Below are 17,629 nucleotides of genomic sequence, written 5' to 3'. Positions count from 1 at the left end.
GTTAGTCATATATATATAGTAGTATTAGTATACTAGTAGAAGGTTTTCCATGATGAATTTTCCCATGTGATTAATTCTCTGGTTGGTTTATTGAGATTCCGTTTTAGAGATTCCATCCATGATGATTATGCATTACCAATTTTTTTGCAGAGTAGTTTTTTTAGTTGGTTGCTTGATTGAGAGTCAGTTTGTCCGTGTTAGAGAGATCCCATGATGATTACGCGTCACCGACTTTGTTTTAGTGCTTTAGTTGCCTGATTGAGAGTCCGACAAAGATTTTATGCTCTGAAATTTCCCCATGCTATGATTATATGCTCTGTTTTATTCTGAGTTGTGCACCGAGTTTTTATTTGGTTGTGATTGACTCGCCGCTATACAGAGCGTGATTGACTCGCCGGACGTGACTAAAACCGACGGCGACGGCGATGAAGGCAACGNGGAAGAGCGTCATGATGATATATGGTATAAAATAGAAATAATTAATAAAATTTAATATATTTAATAAGTAATTTAATATCTCTAAAAAATATTAATAATTTTTAATAATTTTAAATTAAACGGAAAACAAAATAACAAAATAAGTACTCAAATAAAATAAAATTAAAAATATTAAATTACATTAAAAATAATAAGATTATGGCATTGAATGTCAACAGATTTTTGAACAGTTTTTGGCTTTTGATATTGCAAAATCTACTTTTTAAGCCAGTCAGGATTATAACAAAAATAGATTTTCTGAAAATTAGGAAAATTAGATTTTGGAGTATTTTGGAAATTTCTTCTTAAAATCCAAAAACCACATTTTGTTGGTTTTCAATGTGAATTTATTTTTTATTTTCCTTTTCTTATAAATAATAAATAATTATATATAAAAATTACCATTCAAGTTTTTGCAAAAAACTAAAATCTACACCAGAAATCAAAATTTACAAAAATCAAAAACCAAATCCAAAAATTAAAAACCAAAATCTAAAACTCAATTAAAAACCAACAACCAGCCTATATGTTTCTCACCAGTAGACAGACTAAAAAAATTAATACTATATCGGTGAGAACTCACAGTGTATGCTCTAATAAGTCTTGTACTATCTTTACTTGAACGTTGGGATCAGGACTCAAGAGTTGACTCTTTTGAGAGCTAATGAGGTTTACGGAGAGATGAAAGACCAAGGTTTTGAACTGGATGTGGTCACTTACTGTATCTTTATTAATGCGCATTGCAAGGCAAATATGTATGTTGATGATGAAGCTGTTAGGATTCTTCAATGAGATGGGAACCCGAGGATTTGTTTGCTCGGAGTTAGTCTGAGCAAAGATTTATTAACCTGAAACAGGATCGATCTAGTCATGGCATCGTGTTTTCCTTTACTTGGTGGTCTTTCCGGTAGGCAAAGCTCTCAAGGGAAGAGGTCAAGTTCAAAGAAAGGCTCACTTACACCATGAAACTCTTTTTTTTTTTTTCCTGTAGGCGAAGATTTAGTCTCCAGAAAATAAAGAAAAAGAAGCAAATTTTCATGTATGTTGTCTACTTATAAAGGCTCATTGATGGGTGCTACCACTCTTCCCTACTGTTCTTTCATTACACGCACAGTGAGGATCATACTGGCTCGTCATAGCTGGCTTTCTCAAGGTTCAGCAGTTGCATAATGCTCATATCACCAATTGTTTCTGCATCTATGGTTATTATCCAAAAAATTCTCACTTGACAATGTTTCTATTGAAAAAAACGAATTACTGTAATAATAAGCAACTGATCATCATGTTTATGCTTAGTAAAAGTAGAGAGATACTTGCTTTGAAATCACCCAAAAATCATATAAACTGACTGAGTTCGTCTGTAGTCTGTGTACAAATTAACCAAAGATAAAACTTATAATGTAACAAACAAAAACAAAGGTAGTCATCATGTCCCAAGATTCCCAACTTTTGACCTATAAAAATCCCAGTGAAAAAAAAAAAACCCTATAAATCTTCACTGCTTCTAAAAAAAAGCTCCTTTAGTGTTTTACGCCTCTACTCTGCTGCGTCTATTCCACTATAGGCTCTGAAGTATAAAGCTTCTTTCATAGTACAGACTAACAACCTAGGGAGACTTGAATACGCATGTTGTGATTTACTTTAAAATTCAATGAATTGAGGAAGAGAGAAAACAGAGCATCTAATAATCACTCCATCTTGGACTTGAAACCGGAAAGAACCCGGATGGAGATAACGGGAACATGGCCCCTGGCGAAGGAGGAGGCAGACCAGGACCTGGACCTGGACCTGCACCGGTTCCAAGACTCCCAGGTTGAGGAATTTGTGAAAATGAGAAGTTTGGGGTGAGTGGTTGAGGATACTGAACTCCTGGTGATAGTAACGGGTAAGGTGATCTGGGAGAGAACATATTCGGGTAACCAGTAGGTGATGGTAGAAGAAACTGGGATGTGGGTGAGTGTAGTGGCCCGAAACCATTATATCGGGGAGAAGGAAATCCACCATACATCTGGTTGAACCTGGGAGACGGTAGAGTTGGGGTGACAGGTACAGGAGCATTGAACCGAGGGGAAGGTAGATTACGAGGCACTGGGCTAGGAACTAAACCCGGTGGTGGTACATACTGGTTAGGTTGAAGTGGCCCCTGCATATTCACTCGAGGTTGCGATCCAGGCATCATATGTGGCTGAGGTTGAGGTTGTGATTGAGGCTGAGGCTGATGGGGCATATATGGCTGATGCTCATATCCTTGGCTATATGGCCGCTGCTCATGACTTGGGACATATGGCTGCTGCTCATGACCCGGAACATATGGCCGCTGCTCATGACCTGGCTGCATTTGGTTACCACTAGGTCCTGGATTCCCAAGTGAGCTTTGAAGATAACGCATATACTCAGAGACAGGAGACTCAGCTGTATTAGACCAAAACTGGTCCCCGTGACCCATCATCATTGGTTGTTGTGTGCCTTGAGGGAAAGGTGGCTGGGGTGGAGGCGGTCTAGCAAACTGCGGATGAGATGGTGGAGGAACCATGGTAGGGAGAGGAACCGCAGGCCGGTTGATCTGCGTTAAAGGAGCTGGTCTAATCCGATGCAACCGAGTATTCTGAGGCTTTGGTGGGTTGTTGTTCTGAGGAGGGCGAGGAAGGCTTTCACGTGCTGGAGAACCAGTTAGCTGCTGAACGATACTTCTAAAGTCGTTTTTGCTTATGTTATAAACCTGAGGCTGGTTTTGAGGTCTCCCAGCGGTGGTGGCGTTGTTGTGAACATTTGAAGCAAAACTCGATTGATGCAGAGGACTCTTTCTTATACTCTTCCCAGTTTTATTCACACCCAAATGATCATTTGGCCTTGGCCTATCCATCTCCACACTCTAAAACTCCAATACTATATATACTACTATCTCAATTCCAATCCTGAAAGTTATAACTAATCACTACCCAACTAATGAGTCCAGAACCGAATCAAAATTCAGCTACAAGTAAGTAGATCCCTCAGTTTCTTGAGCTAACTATATATTCTCCCCTGAACCCACATAAAACCCATGATACTAAGACCAAAAACTCGATCAAACAGTAAAGCAAAATACTCCAAGAATTACAATTCTGACACTCTCTAACCCCCAATTCTATTGTATATCCTCCCACCAAAGACCAGCCCAAAAAGAAAAGGAAGAGATTAAGATGAGAGAGCAAAAAGTAGAGGTCTTTCACCTGAGACTCTAGATCCGAGCTTTACCCATAAGGAGCCCAGAGACTAATTTCAATCAGATCTTTAAAAATACACGATACAGAGAAGAGAATGAGAATCGAAGTGAACCCTAGTTTCTGTTGTTCTGTCAACGAAGAAATGAGACGAAACTAAAGATTCTCTATTTTTTGTTTTTTTTTTCTTTTGTGTCTTTTTCTTATTTATTTTTTGATTTATAAATCGTGTTTTGCCAGACTGGAGAGATATGGAGCTGACGTATTCGTATCATCACACTCATCTCCAGCTTATATATTACATCTTCCCCAAAGTATTTTTCTATGTTTGTCATAGAGCTATTTAGTGGAAAAATGGGAGCAATTAGCAAAATATATATGTGCCTACACTCTTTTCTCAAAAGGTTTATATATCTATCTATATTTGTGATAAGTTTTCCAATTCAAAAAAGAAATATACCAAGGAAACCATTCTTTTCTTTCCTAATTATCCTACTTTTTTTTTTCAATATTTATACCTATTAAACTTATTTAATCAATATAGAAATGTTAATTGAATTAAACTTGTCTCTAAGTCCATCTAGCATCAGATTTTTAAAAATTTTAACTCACAAAAATCTATCGTTCAAAATCTACTGTAGTAAAATAGTATACCCTTCTTTATATGCTTGAATTGGCCGGATCTCCATGTTACTTTAAACATTCTAATAAATCACTTTTTAAATGTTCAAAAATATTTTAAGCTGTAAAATGATTAATATGAATAAGAAATAGTTAATCATAAATACACATATTCTTTATAAAAAATGAAGATTTGATAATTAATTTTTATATATCATAGAATATTTCATATTTTAATATAATACTAATAAATAATCAATTATATATATATATATATATATATATATATATAATTTTTAAAGCATGTGAATAACCTGCAGTAAAATCAGCTATTTATGAAACTCTACCTCGCAAATTTTTTTTTTTCGAACTGAAACTTTTAGATTTGAACTCATCTTACCTCAAAAAGGTCAAAGAAAGGCTTGCGTAGGTAAAAAAAACTAGGATCATAATGATAAATATCGTTTACAATAGCGTTGAAACCTAGGGAAAAACATGAAAACTAGATAGATTCTCTTGGATAAGATAAATAGAAATATGATCAATGAACATGTTAACTTTAGTGGTGAAGAAAAAACAATCTCCGAAAATTTGTGTATCTCATTTTCACTATTGTTGTGTATTATGTTTTTTTGGTTAACTGATTATACAAGTTAAATGCTAGATTATGTTTTATTATAAGAGGGGTTATTGGTTTTATGATTTTAATGGATTTGGAAATTTAAACAAAAATCATGTGTTATTCAATCATTGATTTTAAAATACTTATTAAAATTATGTGTTATTGGTTATATGATTTACAAATACTTGTTAAAAATTTGTTTTTCGGATTTCAAAATCCACATTATGTTTTAAATGGATTTCAATGGATTTGAAAGTTTAAAATAGAAGGATTCAAATCCAAGCATAAAACATGTTATTTTAAAATCCATGTGTTTTGATTTTTAAAATTTTCAATTCCATATAAATTTAGAAATTACCTCTTCAATAAGAGCCCCTAATAAAATTCCTCACAAAAATTGAGGACAGGTAAATTTGTGTTAATTTTATTTTACAGTAGTTGAAATATCCTTTAACTTTTTCCATTTTATTGGACTTCTAGTATTAGATTTGGTCCACGAAATGATAAAATTACGCCTAATATTTACATCGTTTTTACTCCAAAAAAAAGAAAATGAAAAAGAAACCGTTTTATATCACTCTTTGTTTGGTGATGCTTACATACATGTTGGGTTTTGCTTTTGGATTTATAAAACAAATTTATATTTTAAGCCTTATATTTAAAAGTCCAGAACATTGCTAAGCCCATAAGCCCACTACAGCTTATTCATCTTCAGTGTCGGCCTCCGTTCTCTGAGACCTTCTGAAACAATTCGGAAAACCTCTCCGCCTCCGCCGATTCGACCTCGCATCACCCTATTCAGCATCCCGTTCTCTGCGCTTAGTTCTAGGGGTTTTTCTTACTCTTTTGGTTAAAATATGGGAAGAGCAAAGAAAGCTCAAAAGTTTGCTGTCATGAAGAAACTGATTACCCACAAAGCTTTGAAGCAGTGAGTAAACGATTTCTTCTTCCTTCAAATTTTATTCCCTTTTTTTTTTATAAGAATTTATTAATGATGTTTTGTTTTCTTTCTTCAGTTACAAGGAAGAGGTTCTGAATCCAAACAAGAAGGACCTCACGGAGCTTCCGAGAAACGTGTAAGCTTACATACCCTTTTTTTTGCTTTCGTTGCCAAGTTTTCATTATTTCGGGTTTCTTCAAAGTTTGATTTTGATTTGATTTTTGGATCAGTCCGAGTGTTCCTGCTGGGCTATTCTTTTCTTACAACGCTACTTTGGTTCCTCCTTACCGTGTTTTGGTGGATACTAACTTCATCAACTTCTCTATCCAGAATAAGGTCGGTGTGTACATCTTCTCTTCTCTACCACAGAGCTCTGAGCAGTTTCTTTATTATAATAAAGAACCATCTTTACAGAGTTATTGTCTTTGTGGACCTGACTGGATTCTCATTATGGTTCTTATGGTATCCTTTTTTTGCTCTGGTCGGGTGTATCTATAGATCGATCTTGAGAAGGGAATGAGAGACTGTTTGTACGCAAACTGTGAGTTACTTATACTTTGATTGGTTTATAGGTATGCAAATTTTGTCTCTTTTGTTAACCTTTTATTGTTTCTGGTTTAAAGGCACTCCTTGTATCACGGACTGCGTCATGGCTGAGTTAGAGAAGTTAGGTCAGAAGTATCGTGTAGCTCTAAGGTAACACTTCTTAAAGAAGGGCCTAGTTTCAGTAGTATTTCACCATGGATTTATTTTCGTGGCTTACTTATTGGTTACTGTAATATTTGGTAGGATTGCGAAAGATCCTCGCTTTGAAAGATTACCTTGTGTACACAAAGGGACATATGCTGATGACTGTCTGGTTGACAGAGTTACTCAGGTAATGCTTCGTTCCTGGCTTGTTGAAACTTTGTATATAAGACTCTGCAAGGATGTACGATGTTCTAGTCTCATAGTTCTTTCTATTTTTTGTATGTTTCTGTGATATTCTTTTCTTACAATGTACAGCATAAGTGCTTCATAGTGGCTACATGTGATAGAGACTTGAAGCGAAGGATTCGAAAGGTAAAGATAGTCTATTGTATGAGTACTTTTTTTTATGTCCATGGACTAACTCTTTTGTTTATGTCCATGGATTAACTTCAATTTTTGTTCATTTGCAGATTCCTGGTGTGCCGATCATGTATGTGACACAACGCAAGTACTCAATAGAGAAGTTACCTGAAGCTACACTTGGTGGAGGTATGTTTATTTCGCCTGGGACATCTGAATCTCCGGTACTTTTGGTATTAGTCTATGTGAATTAGCAGTTGTAACCTTTGGCTCGTTTTTTTGATGCAGCTCCAAGACAGTGATAACTGAATAGAGACGTTTATGGATTCCAGGAAGCTCTGAAGCGTGAATTAGTAGTATTGATTTAAGCTATGAGTCCAAAGATTTGGAAACGCTGTGTTGTGTTGTGTTAAGAGATCTTAAGCCATTTTTGTTCTCAGTGTTGGCTTATCTGTTGTTAATTTGATACAAGGTTGATTAACTAACTACTCAATAGAAATCTTTATTATGCTTAAATAAATCGATTACACAGTTTTGTTAACGACAGATCAAAATCATGTCTTGCTGGATTTCGTACGTTGATGTGGTGAACTGGTGATTAAGATAATTACATGAAAATCAACATGGTATCAGTACAAAGAAGCGTGATATAATAAGATTGAAGCTTCCGTCTCAGTACAAAGAGTTGGTGTTTTGATCACGAGACATACCCAGCTTTGAGCACCGAAAATTCATGGTTTCCAAATTTTGGTCGGAACACGTCGCCAAATTTTTAGTGATGATAGTAGTTTCAGTATAGTGATGAAACGAACGTAGTTTTGATATCGTCATTGTCGGTACATGACGATATTCTTTGTTTGCATATCAATTGCATATTTTAAAACATCACAGAAATTTTGAAATGACATGTTAGAAATAATAATGAATGGGGTGAGAGAGGCTCGAACTCTCGACCTCAGGATCACTCAGTAGCTATGAGACCTACGCGCTAGCCAACTCCGCCACCACCCCATTTGCTCTATAGCCCATTTTAAATGTTTATAACTTCGTTGTTTATTCTGTTAGCTATTAATTTCTTTTGTTCGGACTTTGAAACACTACGGTTAGCTTCTCTAAAACGTCTATATACTTTTGTGCATATGGTTGAGAACAAAGACGGTTCAAGAGGCATCCGTGAATATCTCATGATATATCGTATGAAGAACGGAGAAAGGCAACGCAAGTATAGGGAGATGAAGCAGAGCCGGAAGCAGAGCTTTATTCGGTTGAAAAGGAAGCCTTTTAAAATTATATTTCATCAGCTCTGCGGATTCAAAGGATCTTGTAAGGATTAAACATCAAAGGGACAAACTCTATCCGAAGAAGGCGAATCATTTGTTCCTTCCCTCTCATGAACGAGTAGACACTTCAAGTTTGTTATTATAGAATCTTTATCAGGAAAATGAATTTATATAATACGAAATTTCACAGATTATGTCAAACTTATTGAGATCTTACAATGCACAGGTTGTCCTTATGATCTGAAAACAACAGAACAAGTTAACAACAACATGGACATTAGAAAAGGGGAACCTAGTAAAGGATCTTTTTTATTCCTTTATCGTATCTTCAATTCTTAGCTGATCTTTTTGTTTCTTTAGATCTTCAAAGCTCCAATCCCTTCTGATCCCACTGCTTCTGACCAGCTTGGGCTCGTCCAGATCCCCATAGACCACCATCTCCGCACTGTAAAGCCTGCGATGACCCTTATTGACCCGTCTCGGTACGGGCAACGATGATCTGTTCCTTCTCATCTTTTCATATCTTGACGTTGCGAAACTTTCATTCAAGTTTGAATCTTTACGGCTTCCTATGTCTCTGTCCGAGTCTGTTCTTTGGAGGATGTGGCAAGCGAGGCAGTTGAGGCTCATAGTTTCTTTTCTTACGGAAATGAAATCGAAAATAATGAGAGATTTTTCAAAGGGGGAAAAACTCTAAGTGCAGGCTGTGGTATCACAAAGAGAGCTCAAATCCCAAATGACAACCTTTTGGAGATGTTCCTTTTAGGGTTTAGGTTGTTTGATTGACAAGAAAAGTATGAGGCCAAAATGAAAAACCTTTATGAATGGGTTTTGATTGTTTTGTTGTTGAGCAATTAGGGGGTAAAAAGGTGATACTAACTCTTTTTATGCAAATGAAGAAAGAGAGATAAAAAGATCTGTGAGCTTTTTGGGTCAGGGTTGGCAGTTTGCTTATTTTTAGTGTTTGCTCGTTCGGTGGATAAGAAAGGATTTTTTTTTATAGTATACGCTTTGTAAAGGTTTCTATTTTTAAGTCTACTTATTTTGAGGGTTAAAATTCAAGATTACACTTCCAGGCTACCGAAGGAAAAAAAAAGAGCGATTCAAATGCAATTATTCTAAGTACAGAATCAACCTCTTTGTGTTTTGACTTGACTTATCCCTCTCATTCTTTGGTTTTGGCTGTTTGTTTCTAAATGGTAGACCCATATATACTTACAAAGCATGGATAACGATGCATGATGCATATAAAATATGATTATGATATATGCTTGTTTTAGATATTTCTCTTTAAATTATTTGTTTGATTCAAATATCTTTTGGACATACTCAAGCTCCTTGCAGACACGTGATCAAGTTCCCATACCTATGTAAGAAGGTTGATGAGAGAAGAACACCTTAGTGTTTAGGAAATAGTATATTGACTCTCATAATCATAAACTTTAGGTTACATAGAATTATAGAGTACAAGAGTTTCCTAAACTATAATGATTGTAAATATATAAAATATCTAAATAATAAATATAGAATATATTGTTATTAATCTTGTGATCTTCTAGATCTCTCTATATAGCATTGTTCATTAACATTTGTACTATGAAGCCAAAAAACATATAAATGGATGGTCCTATAGTTAGAAGTATCTTATATGATATGTTGTGACGACTTATATCTTTTATAATGATGAGTTATACGTCAAAAGAGAATAATATGAAAGGTCGGGGATGAAGAAAGTGTGCGTGTAAAGAATTTATCAGTTTTTGGGAAGGGGAAGTACATTCCCTGTGGCAACAGTTTAGCTTGCGAGGGGAAGGGCCATCCCTCGACACATCATGTGAACCGGCGAAGCTCTTCAATGATTTCGGGTCGTCAATTTTATAACAGCATCTTTCTATCCAGCAAAATAGGATCTTTAATCATAAGAAATTTATTTTATGATATAATTTAGTTGTATTATTATTGTTATTATTTGATTATTTTTTTTAAATTGCTTTCGAGTCTCTTAAATAAGATACCTGTTTCACTCTTTCTCATCCTTTTCTACTATTTTTTTTTATATTTTTTTAATTATATAAGATGAAAGATACATTCAACTCCAAGGTTCAGGAATATATAGATAGTCTAAGAAATAGTTAAATATATATATATATATATATATCATTTCAAAATAGAATAAAATAATGTTAATGAGAAATTGGTTCTGCCAATATTACTATAAAATATTAAACCATAAATTTTGTTATGTTTATTTTTTTAATTGAGTATATATCATATGAGGACTTTAATTCTTTTTTTAGCTAGGCCCTGCTATTTTTTTCATGAAAGCATCGTACACCGACAACACAAATAGTGACAAAAGCCAATTGGGGGAAAAAGATTGAGCCGCTCGGAAGATCCAAATCCATATCACAGTGTTAACCATTCCTGCTTATTTTTAAATTGGTAATTATCACAGTGTTAACCATTCCAATAAACTCACTTACACATGCATCCTCGTAATTTCTCAGAGAGCCCTCCGAACCTGGCCTAGATAAAACCCTAATATATCTTGGATATCAACATGGTCCGGAGCTGCTCTTGCGTATAGATTCTGAAATCCATCTTCACCGTCGCTTGTTGAACCATAAGATCCTCGACCACCACAATACTCGCATGGTCCACCTCTAGCTCCAAATCCTTCAACGCTTTCATGAATCTTGCCTCTGGATGATTCTGCTTGCTTGATTTGACCTTGATCATGGCATAACATTCAATTATCTTCACTTCGATCTCCATCCCCTCCGTCTCCTTGGATGATGCGACTTTTCGTTTCACTTCCTCGAGCTGGATCTGGATCTCATTTCTCTCATATACAGCTTTTTCTACTTTGGACTTCAGCTCTTTGATGTAAGCGATCGTGTCGCTAAGCAACGACCCTTTGTCCATCTTGGACACTTTGGGAACCACACCACGTAACGCGTAGAACCGCTGGTTCAGTTGTTTACGTCTTTGCCGCTCAGCCTCGACGTGGTCTCGCGGCTCTTCCCTGCCTTTCGACGATTTTTTCCCTCGTTTCTTTAAAAGTTTCTCTGACACCTCGCTAGAGAAACTCTTGTTGGTGGGACTTGAACAACCACTCTCCAGCTTTCTTGACTTAGACAAAACCATGGAGCTTGAGCTTGGAGCTACGTTAACCCGGTCACGGCTCACGCTGTGATGAAAAGTGTTTGAGTTGAAAAGGATTGGGACTTTGTTAATCAGATCTGAGCTCTGTGGGATCAGCTCCCTCGAACCAAGTTCCACGACTCCGTTAGCCAACGGGATACATGCGATGGTCTGCGTTCCGAAATCTCCTCCCGCCTTAGCTCGCTCAATGTCTGACTTGCGTATCTGATCCAACCCGGAAACCCAAACCGGAGTAGACGTGGAGAACGCATGACCCACCAATCCGGATCCTCTTGAAAAGCTCCATGACATTGATTTCAAGAAGAACCACTCTATGTCCTTCACTATCACGTCGTTGTCCTCATGGTTAAGCTCACCTGTCACCTTCTCAGCCGGAGACGACAGCGTTGTCCTCTTATCTTCTTGGCCTTTGTAAACACCATCTCCCCACACGAGTACGGTGTCGCCGAAATTATCTAACAAAGGCTGCCAGTAAATGGCGTAGGCCCAGCCCTTGTGAGTCCCATCCAACACCGCTTGTAATCGCTTCTGGACATTCTCTACCGGCCACATCTCGGGGTTGTCCAAGAAACTCATGAAACCCTCCATGGTTGAGTCTTCGGCGTTATTATACTGAGTCATCGTTTTAAAAGAAAGAGAGTGTTTCGACTGAGAAAACCGGAAGGAATCAGAGGTGAGGTTATATTGTTAGTTATGTATATGTGCGTCATTATTGAAAGGGACTGTGCTAAATTTCATGATTCTAGATAATAATGTTAGGAGAGTAGTCAATTGTTAATATGTATTGATTTGAGTTCAGTTAAATGATCATAAGTATGATTATAAATGTATATATACGAAGTCCCTGAAGTATGGAAGGATTTGTTTGTTAATAATCAAATTATATATGGATAATTTTTGGTCGTTTGAATCATTTGTCGTGCCATACTTAAAAGTTAGTCAACGAAAAGAAGCTTAATTAGTCTCCGCTTGGTAAATNCAGATTCTCAATTTTATTTTTTTTTTTTTTTTTTTTTTTTTTTTGTTTTTTTAAATAGATACCGTTTTCATTAATAAGCAACGGAAACTTTACAAGAGTTGGAGATTACATTAGATAAGAACACATTTCAGAAGTAAAATATTATGGGGCTTGGAAGTGAGTGAACCATAAACATAGGTAATCAGCTTGTGGGGGGGGAGGTAAGAGCTGATCTTCCTGAGTTATTTCGGTCCAACCATAAGAGTCTACGTCGGAGTTAGAGCTGAATATCTCGTTGGAGCTGGGCTTCTGAGCGGAAAGCAGGACCATGGAGTCTAGAGTTTCTCTCTTTCCAGATAGCATAGATCAAAGCATGGAAAACTAGTTTGCAAATTGAATTAAGTTTCCTATTTGTGGTGGGAGACTTAATCCAATTTACAAAACCATCAAAAGTACTTGGAGGAAGGGGTTGAAATCGTTCATAGAATCTATTCCAAAGATTTAGAGAATAAGGACAAATGAAGAATAGGTGGTTCTGTGATTCTGCACCTGTCTGACATAGGAGGCAAGTTGGTGGAACAGGTAGACTCCAGCGAATCAATCTATCGCGTGTAGTGAGCCTATTTTGGACAGTAAGCCAAGCCATGAACGCCATTTTAGGAATGCGTTCTTTGAACCAAATCTGAGTATGCCATAGGACTGAATTACCAGGAGGATGCTGATGCCGCCAAGTTCTAAGCGAAGAGAAAGTGTCAATAGTTTGCTCTGGATCAGTCTTCCACTGGTAAGTATCGTTTCCCAAGCCTTGCTGTGGAGGGTTGTGTCCTTGTAGGCAAGCTCGAAGCAAAAGAACAAGTGGGTGTCGACTTCTGGGGAGAGTCCAGCTGTTGTTTCTTGAGGCTTCACACACCCTAGCTTGGTAAGGGATACCCGTGACTCTTGGACCCTGATCCCCGATGACACCCATTAGGGGACCAAGTCCCGTCCAGTTGTCGTGCCAGAAAAGGCTTGTTCTCCTGAGTGAATTTCCAGTTGAACGTTGCACTTGCTGTTATGTTTCCATTCGACCAGGCCATGAAATTTGGATAAACGCACTACATTAAGACATTGCATGCAAGATTACCTAAGCAAATAAACTGTCACATTATTGTAAACTCTTGCAAAATGAAACCAAATTAGAACAGAAGAAACTGTTATAAACTTCGCCGTGTTGCCAAAATATTATAATTAGTTTTAAATAATACTATTATTTTACCAAATGTCACATTATTTTATATAATTTACATAATTTTGCTTGAATACACTAAAGTATTTTGGCGAACATGTGCACATATAAATACTGATCTTAGTTACTAATTTACCACCATAACCGTTCAATTAAATGTGATCTCCTCATATTCAAAAAAAAAAAATGTGATCTCCTCGAAATTATAGACTAGCTAGATACCGAAACAGCCCTAATATATACGATAGAAAAAATGTGTTCGAATACATCCCAAAGCCAGTTTTATTTCAATTATTTAGAATCAAAATCAATAAGGGAATTTCCGGACCCCTCAATTTTTTTTTTCTTTTGGAAATTCATTGAATTAGGAAAAATACTGTTGATAGTCCAATTTTTGGTAGCTACCGGTCAATTATTTTCAAACACTCTCTAACCACAAAATTTAGAGGCATGATAGTGACAACTGCTAAGCTGTGATCACTACTGACTACTCCATTATTTTGTTAACTTATTACAGTTTCTTTGTCAGCGATTCAATACACCATGAAGATAAACAGCACGTGATAATATTCTACTCCAACCAATGAATAATATATAGAGCACATTCTTAACGTGGGGAGCTTTTTGCCTTTTGGCGTATATAACTCTTCGACGACCGGCAACAACTAGACTATAAAGAGAAGAAACATAGAACTTATTATAGAAGACACATCAATATATATAGCGTCATATTTGAATATGAAATACGTAGTAGTCGACGCTAGTGTAAGAGTACAACTAATTCTTACGGTACAACTGTTTTCCTCTTTCTAGAAACATCAGTGCTATCCTATAGTACTAATTAATATATTGTTTATTTATAAACCTATAGACAAAATTAAAATGCAAATGGATGGTATTTGTCACCAAAAAGCTGATAGAGAGTGAGTATGTGTTTTTGGCATATGATGGATCATGTAAAATAGTGGTTGTGGAGCGGAATATAGCAGATCCGGCTCTAAAGGGTACTATTCGAGCGTGCATCAGCTGTTTCTTCCTTTGTTCGTCTGAGACTACTTCTTCCCTAATATATATTGTGGACTGAATTGAGTTCAGTTAAAAAAATCACTTCGATATGTTTTTTTGACCCAAACTAAATCTGTGTCTTGTCTAGTACTAAATAATTAGAGCTAAAAGATCATTAACTTTATTTAAATGAAATAAAAAGTAATAATCAAAAACATGTTTGTTTGTTTGTTTCACCATGTTATTTGTTTAAAACATGCCATAACCTTCTAGGATGCGTTTATAATCTTATTCCGTTGTAACATGAGGTTATTAACCTAACAAAATGATTAAAGTTATTAGTTATATATACTTAACTAATGAGACTTACTATCTATGAACATCCAAATACTATGAAAAAGGTTCTATAATCATTTTCAATATTTATCTAACTTCAAAAAGAATTCAGTTTCTTATAAGATATTTTTCACCTTTTTAAATATATACTAGATTACTAGCTAGTACATAAGTATACAGAATTTTTTTTTTTTTGGTTTATTGTTTACTATGATTTTAGAAATAAAACAAAAATAAAGAGCTTTTTTTTGGTTTACCAAAAAACTGGAGGTTTTTTTATATAACATTTAGAAGGACAAAATGGTGCAGTGAAAATATATAAGCTGATTCTTTTCTAATTAACATGATTTATTTGATTTTACCATTTTGCATATTATGATCTAATGAGGCTATCAGCTCATGCTTTTTGAAATCCGTCATATTATTTTCTCTTATTTTTTAGTCAGGCTCGCATTTCATGAGGCGCACGTGAGAAACCAAGTTGGTGCTGCCAGACTCAACGATATTATAAAAGCAGTTTCTGAAAATTCTTATAACCAGCCAAAAAAGTATTGAATATTGATGGTACAAATTTGGTTATCTGAATAACAACTGTTTCCAGACACACTCTTCTTCACCCACACAATTGAATTTATAGGCATTATAGTGACAACTGCTGATAGACGTCGTACAAAAGCTATATGACCACTCATTTATTTTACTAACTTAATTATTACAATATTTTTTTGTCAGCATATATATAACTTGATGATAAATAGTACCTGATGATATATATATTCTCCTATGACACAGATACATAGCATATTTTTAACGTGGGAGATTTATTATAACTTGGCCCCCACTTCTTCGACCGACATCAACTAGTCTAAAATAGTAAACTTTTCCAGACAAAGATTTATAAATTAGAAACATGGAACTGTTTTTTTTAGCTTTATACAACTAAAAATTTAGTGCAACAATGTCAAAAATAGAAATAAAAGGACACTGCAACCTATCTTAAGTAGATGTTTGTTCGCCTTTTTATAGAAACATCAAAATAGAGTTATATATTTCTAAAAATTAAGTAGTTGACCATTAGCTTTGCCCTCTGTGTTGGTCGTTGGTTAGGACGTTGGTTTTTTTTTTTGTTTTTAATCTGTATTCTCCCTACCTGAATGGCTTTGTTGGTGGTCTGTTTCTATATTTCTTTTGAGTTTTGGTGTAAAGTCGGATGCATCATAAACGTCGAAAAAGCACTCCACATATTTTTATTTGATGACAATTTTTACAAAACATAATCTCAATTATACAAAATATTGATAAACAAAAACATTGTTTCCCTAGTATGATGAATAGAATAATTGATTTGGAAATGGAAATTAGTGTATAAGCAAAAAAAATGAATAGATTGATCTTTCAGACCCATAGGCTGCCGAGCTTCTTTTTTGTCTCCTCTGCCATGTTCTTCAATGATGATATGTCTTGTTGGGCCTAACATATCCATAAAACGACGGCGTCTTGATGATAACAAACAAAGGAAGTGTATGGTTCTTTTTTTTTTTTGCATATGAAAGAGCATGGTCAGTAAAAGAAATGATACCTGGAGAGAGAGGCGGTTGAGAAGATCACCGGCGGTGAGATCTAGAGGGAAATCTCCATCATCGTCTCCAAAAAGATCAGCACTAGAGATTGCGGATGAACCCTGTTTTTAAATAGTGATGAGTGTTTCTTTAAAACCCAATAGAGACACATCATCAAGTTAAGGCAAATAAATGAAGGTTAACTATGAGGAAACGTACTGAGAACTTCTTTAATGTACTTTTGGCCTCAAGGTCGGCCGAGTTGTTGTCATTTCCAAAGTACTGAGCAGATGAGATTGATTTGGCGTTTGTGAATTTCTTCCTGGCCTCATCTGTTTCTTGTATCTGGTAGAGATGCTAGAGAAGGTGAGTACAAAAAAGTACCTGCGCTTAAAGTCTTTAATCAAGAATAATGACATAAGAGGGAAAAGGATGAGCTTATTACTTGCACTTTTGAGGAACTTCTGATGGGTTTCTTCTGAAAGCCGCCTCCGTTCATCTCCAACTCCTCCTCGAAGAAGCCTGTTGATTTTGGTGGAGCTACATGACTAACCACTTGAGGGCTCATGTAGTCTTCTCTGTTTTGTACGTTGTCCACATAATCAAAGCGAGAAGCAAACGATGACCTAGCTGATTTGGCTGAAACTGGGGAAGTCACTGTTGGTATGACAACAGATTCCTCTGGTTTTTGATCATAGAGAGTCTCGCTAGACTGCACATTCTCAAAAAAATTAGAATGAAACATTTCTCAACAAGTTGTACGTATAAAGAGGAGAGAGCATTATTGAAACCTTGGTAGTTAGCTTCCGGGCACCAAGTCCTCCAGTTTTGCCTGTTCTCTTCGCACCAAGAGGTTTCTTAACGCTGCGAGAAACTCTTGGTGAGACGGGAACAACTTCAGGCTTATCTTGCTCCCTAGGAGGTTCAGTGGTCTTGATGCTGGAGAGCCCATTAGGCACTTGTGTTGATTGAGCAGAAACAGGAGGAGATGAAGGCAAATCTAATTCCTCCTCGGCCTTGCTTTTAGCAACTTCTTTAGCAAGAATCTGTTTATACAACTCAGCAGGTCTGGAAGTATACTTAGCCTCGGTTTTACCTCCTTGGCTCCATCCGTACTGCTTGAAAAAGACTTGTGCCCTGCAGTTTCCTCCATACACCATCATCTTCAACTGATCAGGGCTCCACGAG

The 17,629-nt window shown here is 36.1% G+C and overlaps 5 protein-coding genes across 5 annotated transcripts; 1 reads left to right on the top strand and 4 right to left on the bottom strand.

Moving 5' to 3' along the window:
• Window positions 1,793–3,869, bottom strand: LOC104792277 (protein HAIKU1-like). The gene has a single exon (XM_010518394.2). The coding sequence runs from the start codon at window positions 3,338–3,340 to the stop codon at window positions 2,159–2,161; it is 1,182 nt and encodes a 393-aa protein (XP_010516696.1). The 5' UTR covers window positions 3,341–3,869; the 3' UTR covers window positions 1,793–2,158.
• LOC104792276 (rRNA-processing protein FCF1 homolog) lies at window positions 5,659–7,398 on the top strand. Its single transcript, XM_010518393.2, has 9 exons — window positions 5,659–5,851; window positions 5,940–5,999; window positions 6,094–6,199; window positions 6,362–6,404; window positions 6,487–6,559; window positions 6,653–6,740; window positions 6,869–6,925; window positions 7,024–7,102; window positions 7,202–7,398. The coding sequence occupies exons 1-9, from the start codon at window positions 5,781–5,783 to the stop codon at window positions 7,213–7,215; spliced, it is 591 nt and encodes a 196-aa protein (XP_010516695.1). The 5' UTR covers window positions 5,659–5,780; the 3' UTR covers window positions 7,216–7,398.
• LOC104792275 lies at window positions 8,485–9,152 on the bottom strand. The gene has a single exon (XM_010518392.1). It carries the CDS (start codon window positions 8,821–8,823, stop codon window positions 8,503–8,505), a length of 321 nt encoding a protein of 106 aa, XP_010516694.1. The 5' UTR covers window positions 8,824–9,152; the 3' UTR covers window positions 8,485–8,502.
• LOC104699245 (transcription factor MYC2-like) lies at window positions 10,732–11,979 on the bottom strand. Its single transcript, XM_010414578.1, has one exon. The coding sequence runs from the start codon at window positions 11,977–11,979 to the stop codon at window positions 10,732–10,734; it is 1,248 nt and encodes a 415-aa protein (XP_010412880.1).
• On the bottom strand, window positions 16,101–17,629 carry LOC109133505 (ADP-ribosylation factor GTPase-activating protein AGD10-like; the record flags this gene model as incomplete). The annotated part of the gene is given in 5 exon segments (XM_019246921.1): window positions 16,101–16,352; window positions 16,462–16,563; window positions 16,661–16,786; window positions 16,887–17,153; window positions 17,233–17,629. Coding segments are annotated over 5 exon segments (967 nt in total), but the record flags the coding sequence as incomplete, so codon positions are not given.

Source organism: Camelina sativa, chromosome 6, assembly GCF_000633955.1.
Source record: "Camelina sativa cultivar DH55 chromosome 6, Cs, whole genome shotgun sequence".
In the NCBI taxonomy this organism is placed as follows: Eukaryota; Viridiplantae; Streptophyta; class Magnoliopsida; order Brassicales; family Brassicaceae; genus Camelina; species Camelina sativa.
The sequence above is the reverse complement of the archived record's forward strand: the minus strand, read 5'-3'. Positions and strand labels throughout refer to the sequence as shown.

Excerpts from the sequence above, each read along its gene's own strand:
- LOC104792277 (XM_010518394.2), bottom strand. The coding sequence starts at position 3,340 with ATGGATAGGCCAAGGCCAAATGATCATTTGGGTGTGAATAAAACTGGG.
- LOC104792276 (XM_010518393.2), top strand. The coding sequence starts at position 5,781 with ATGGGAAGAGCAAAGAAAGCTCAAAAGTTTGCTGTCATGAAGAAACTG. Across the intron at positions 6,000-6,093 it reads ACGGAGCTTCCGAGAAACGT|TCCGAGTGTTCCTGCTGGGC; the intron begins GTAAGCTTACAT and ends TTTTTGGATCAG. Across the intron at positions 6,926-7,023 it reads TGAAGCGAAGGATTCGAAAG|ATTCCTGGTGTGCCGATCAT; the intron begins GTAAAGATAGTC and ends GTTCATTTGCAG.
- LOC104792275 (XM_010518392.1), bottom strand. The coding sequence starts at position 8,823 with ATGAGCCTCAACTGCCTCGCTTGCCACATCCTCCAAAGAACAGACTCG.
- LOC104699245 (XM_010414578.1), bottom strand. The coding sequence starts at position 11,979 with ATGACTCAGTATAATAACGCCGAAGACTCAACCATGGAGGGTTTCATG.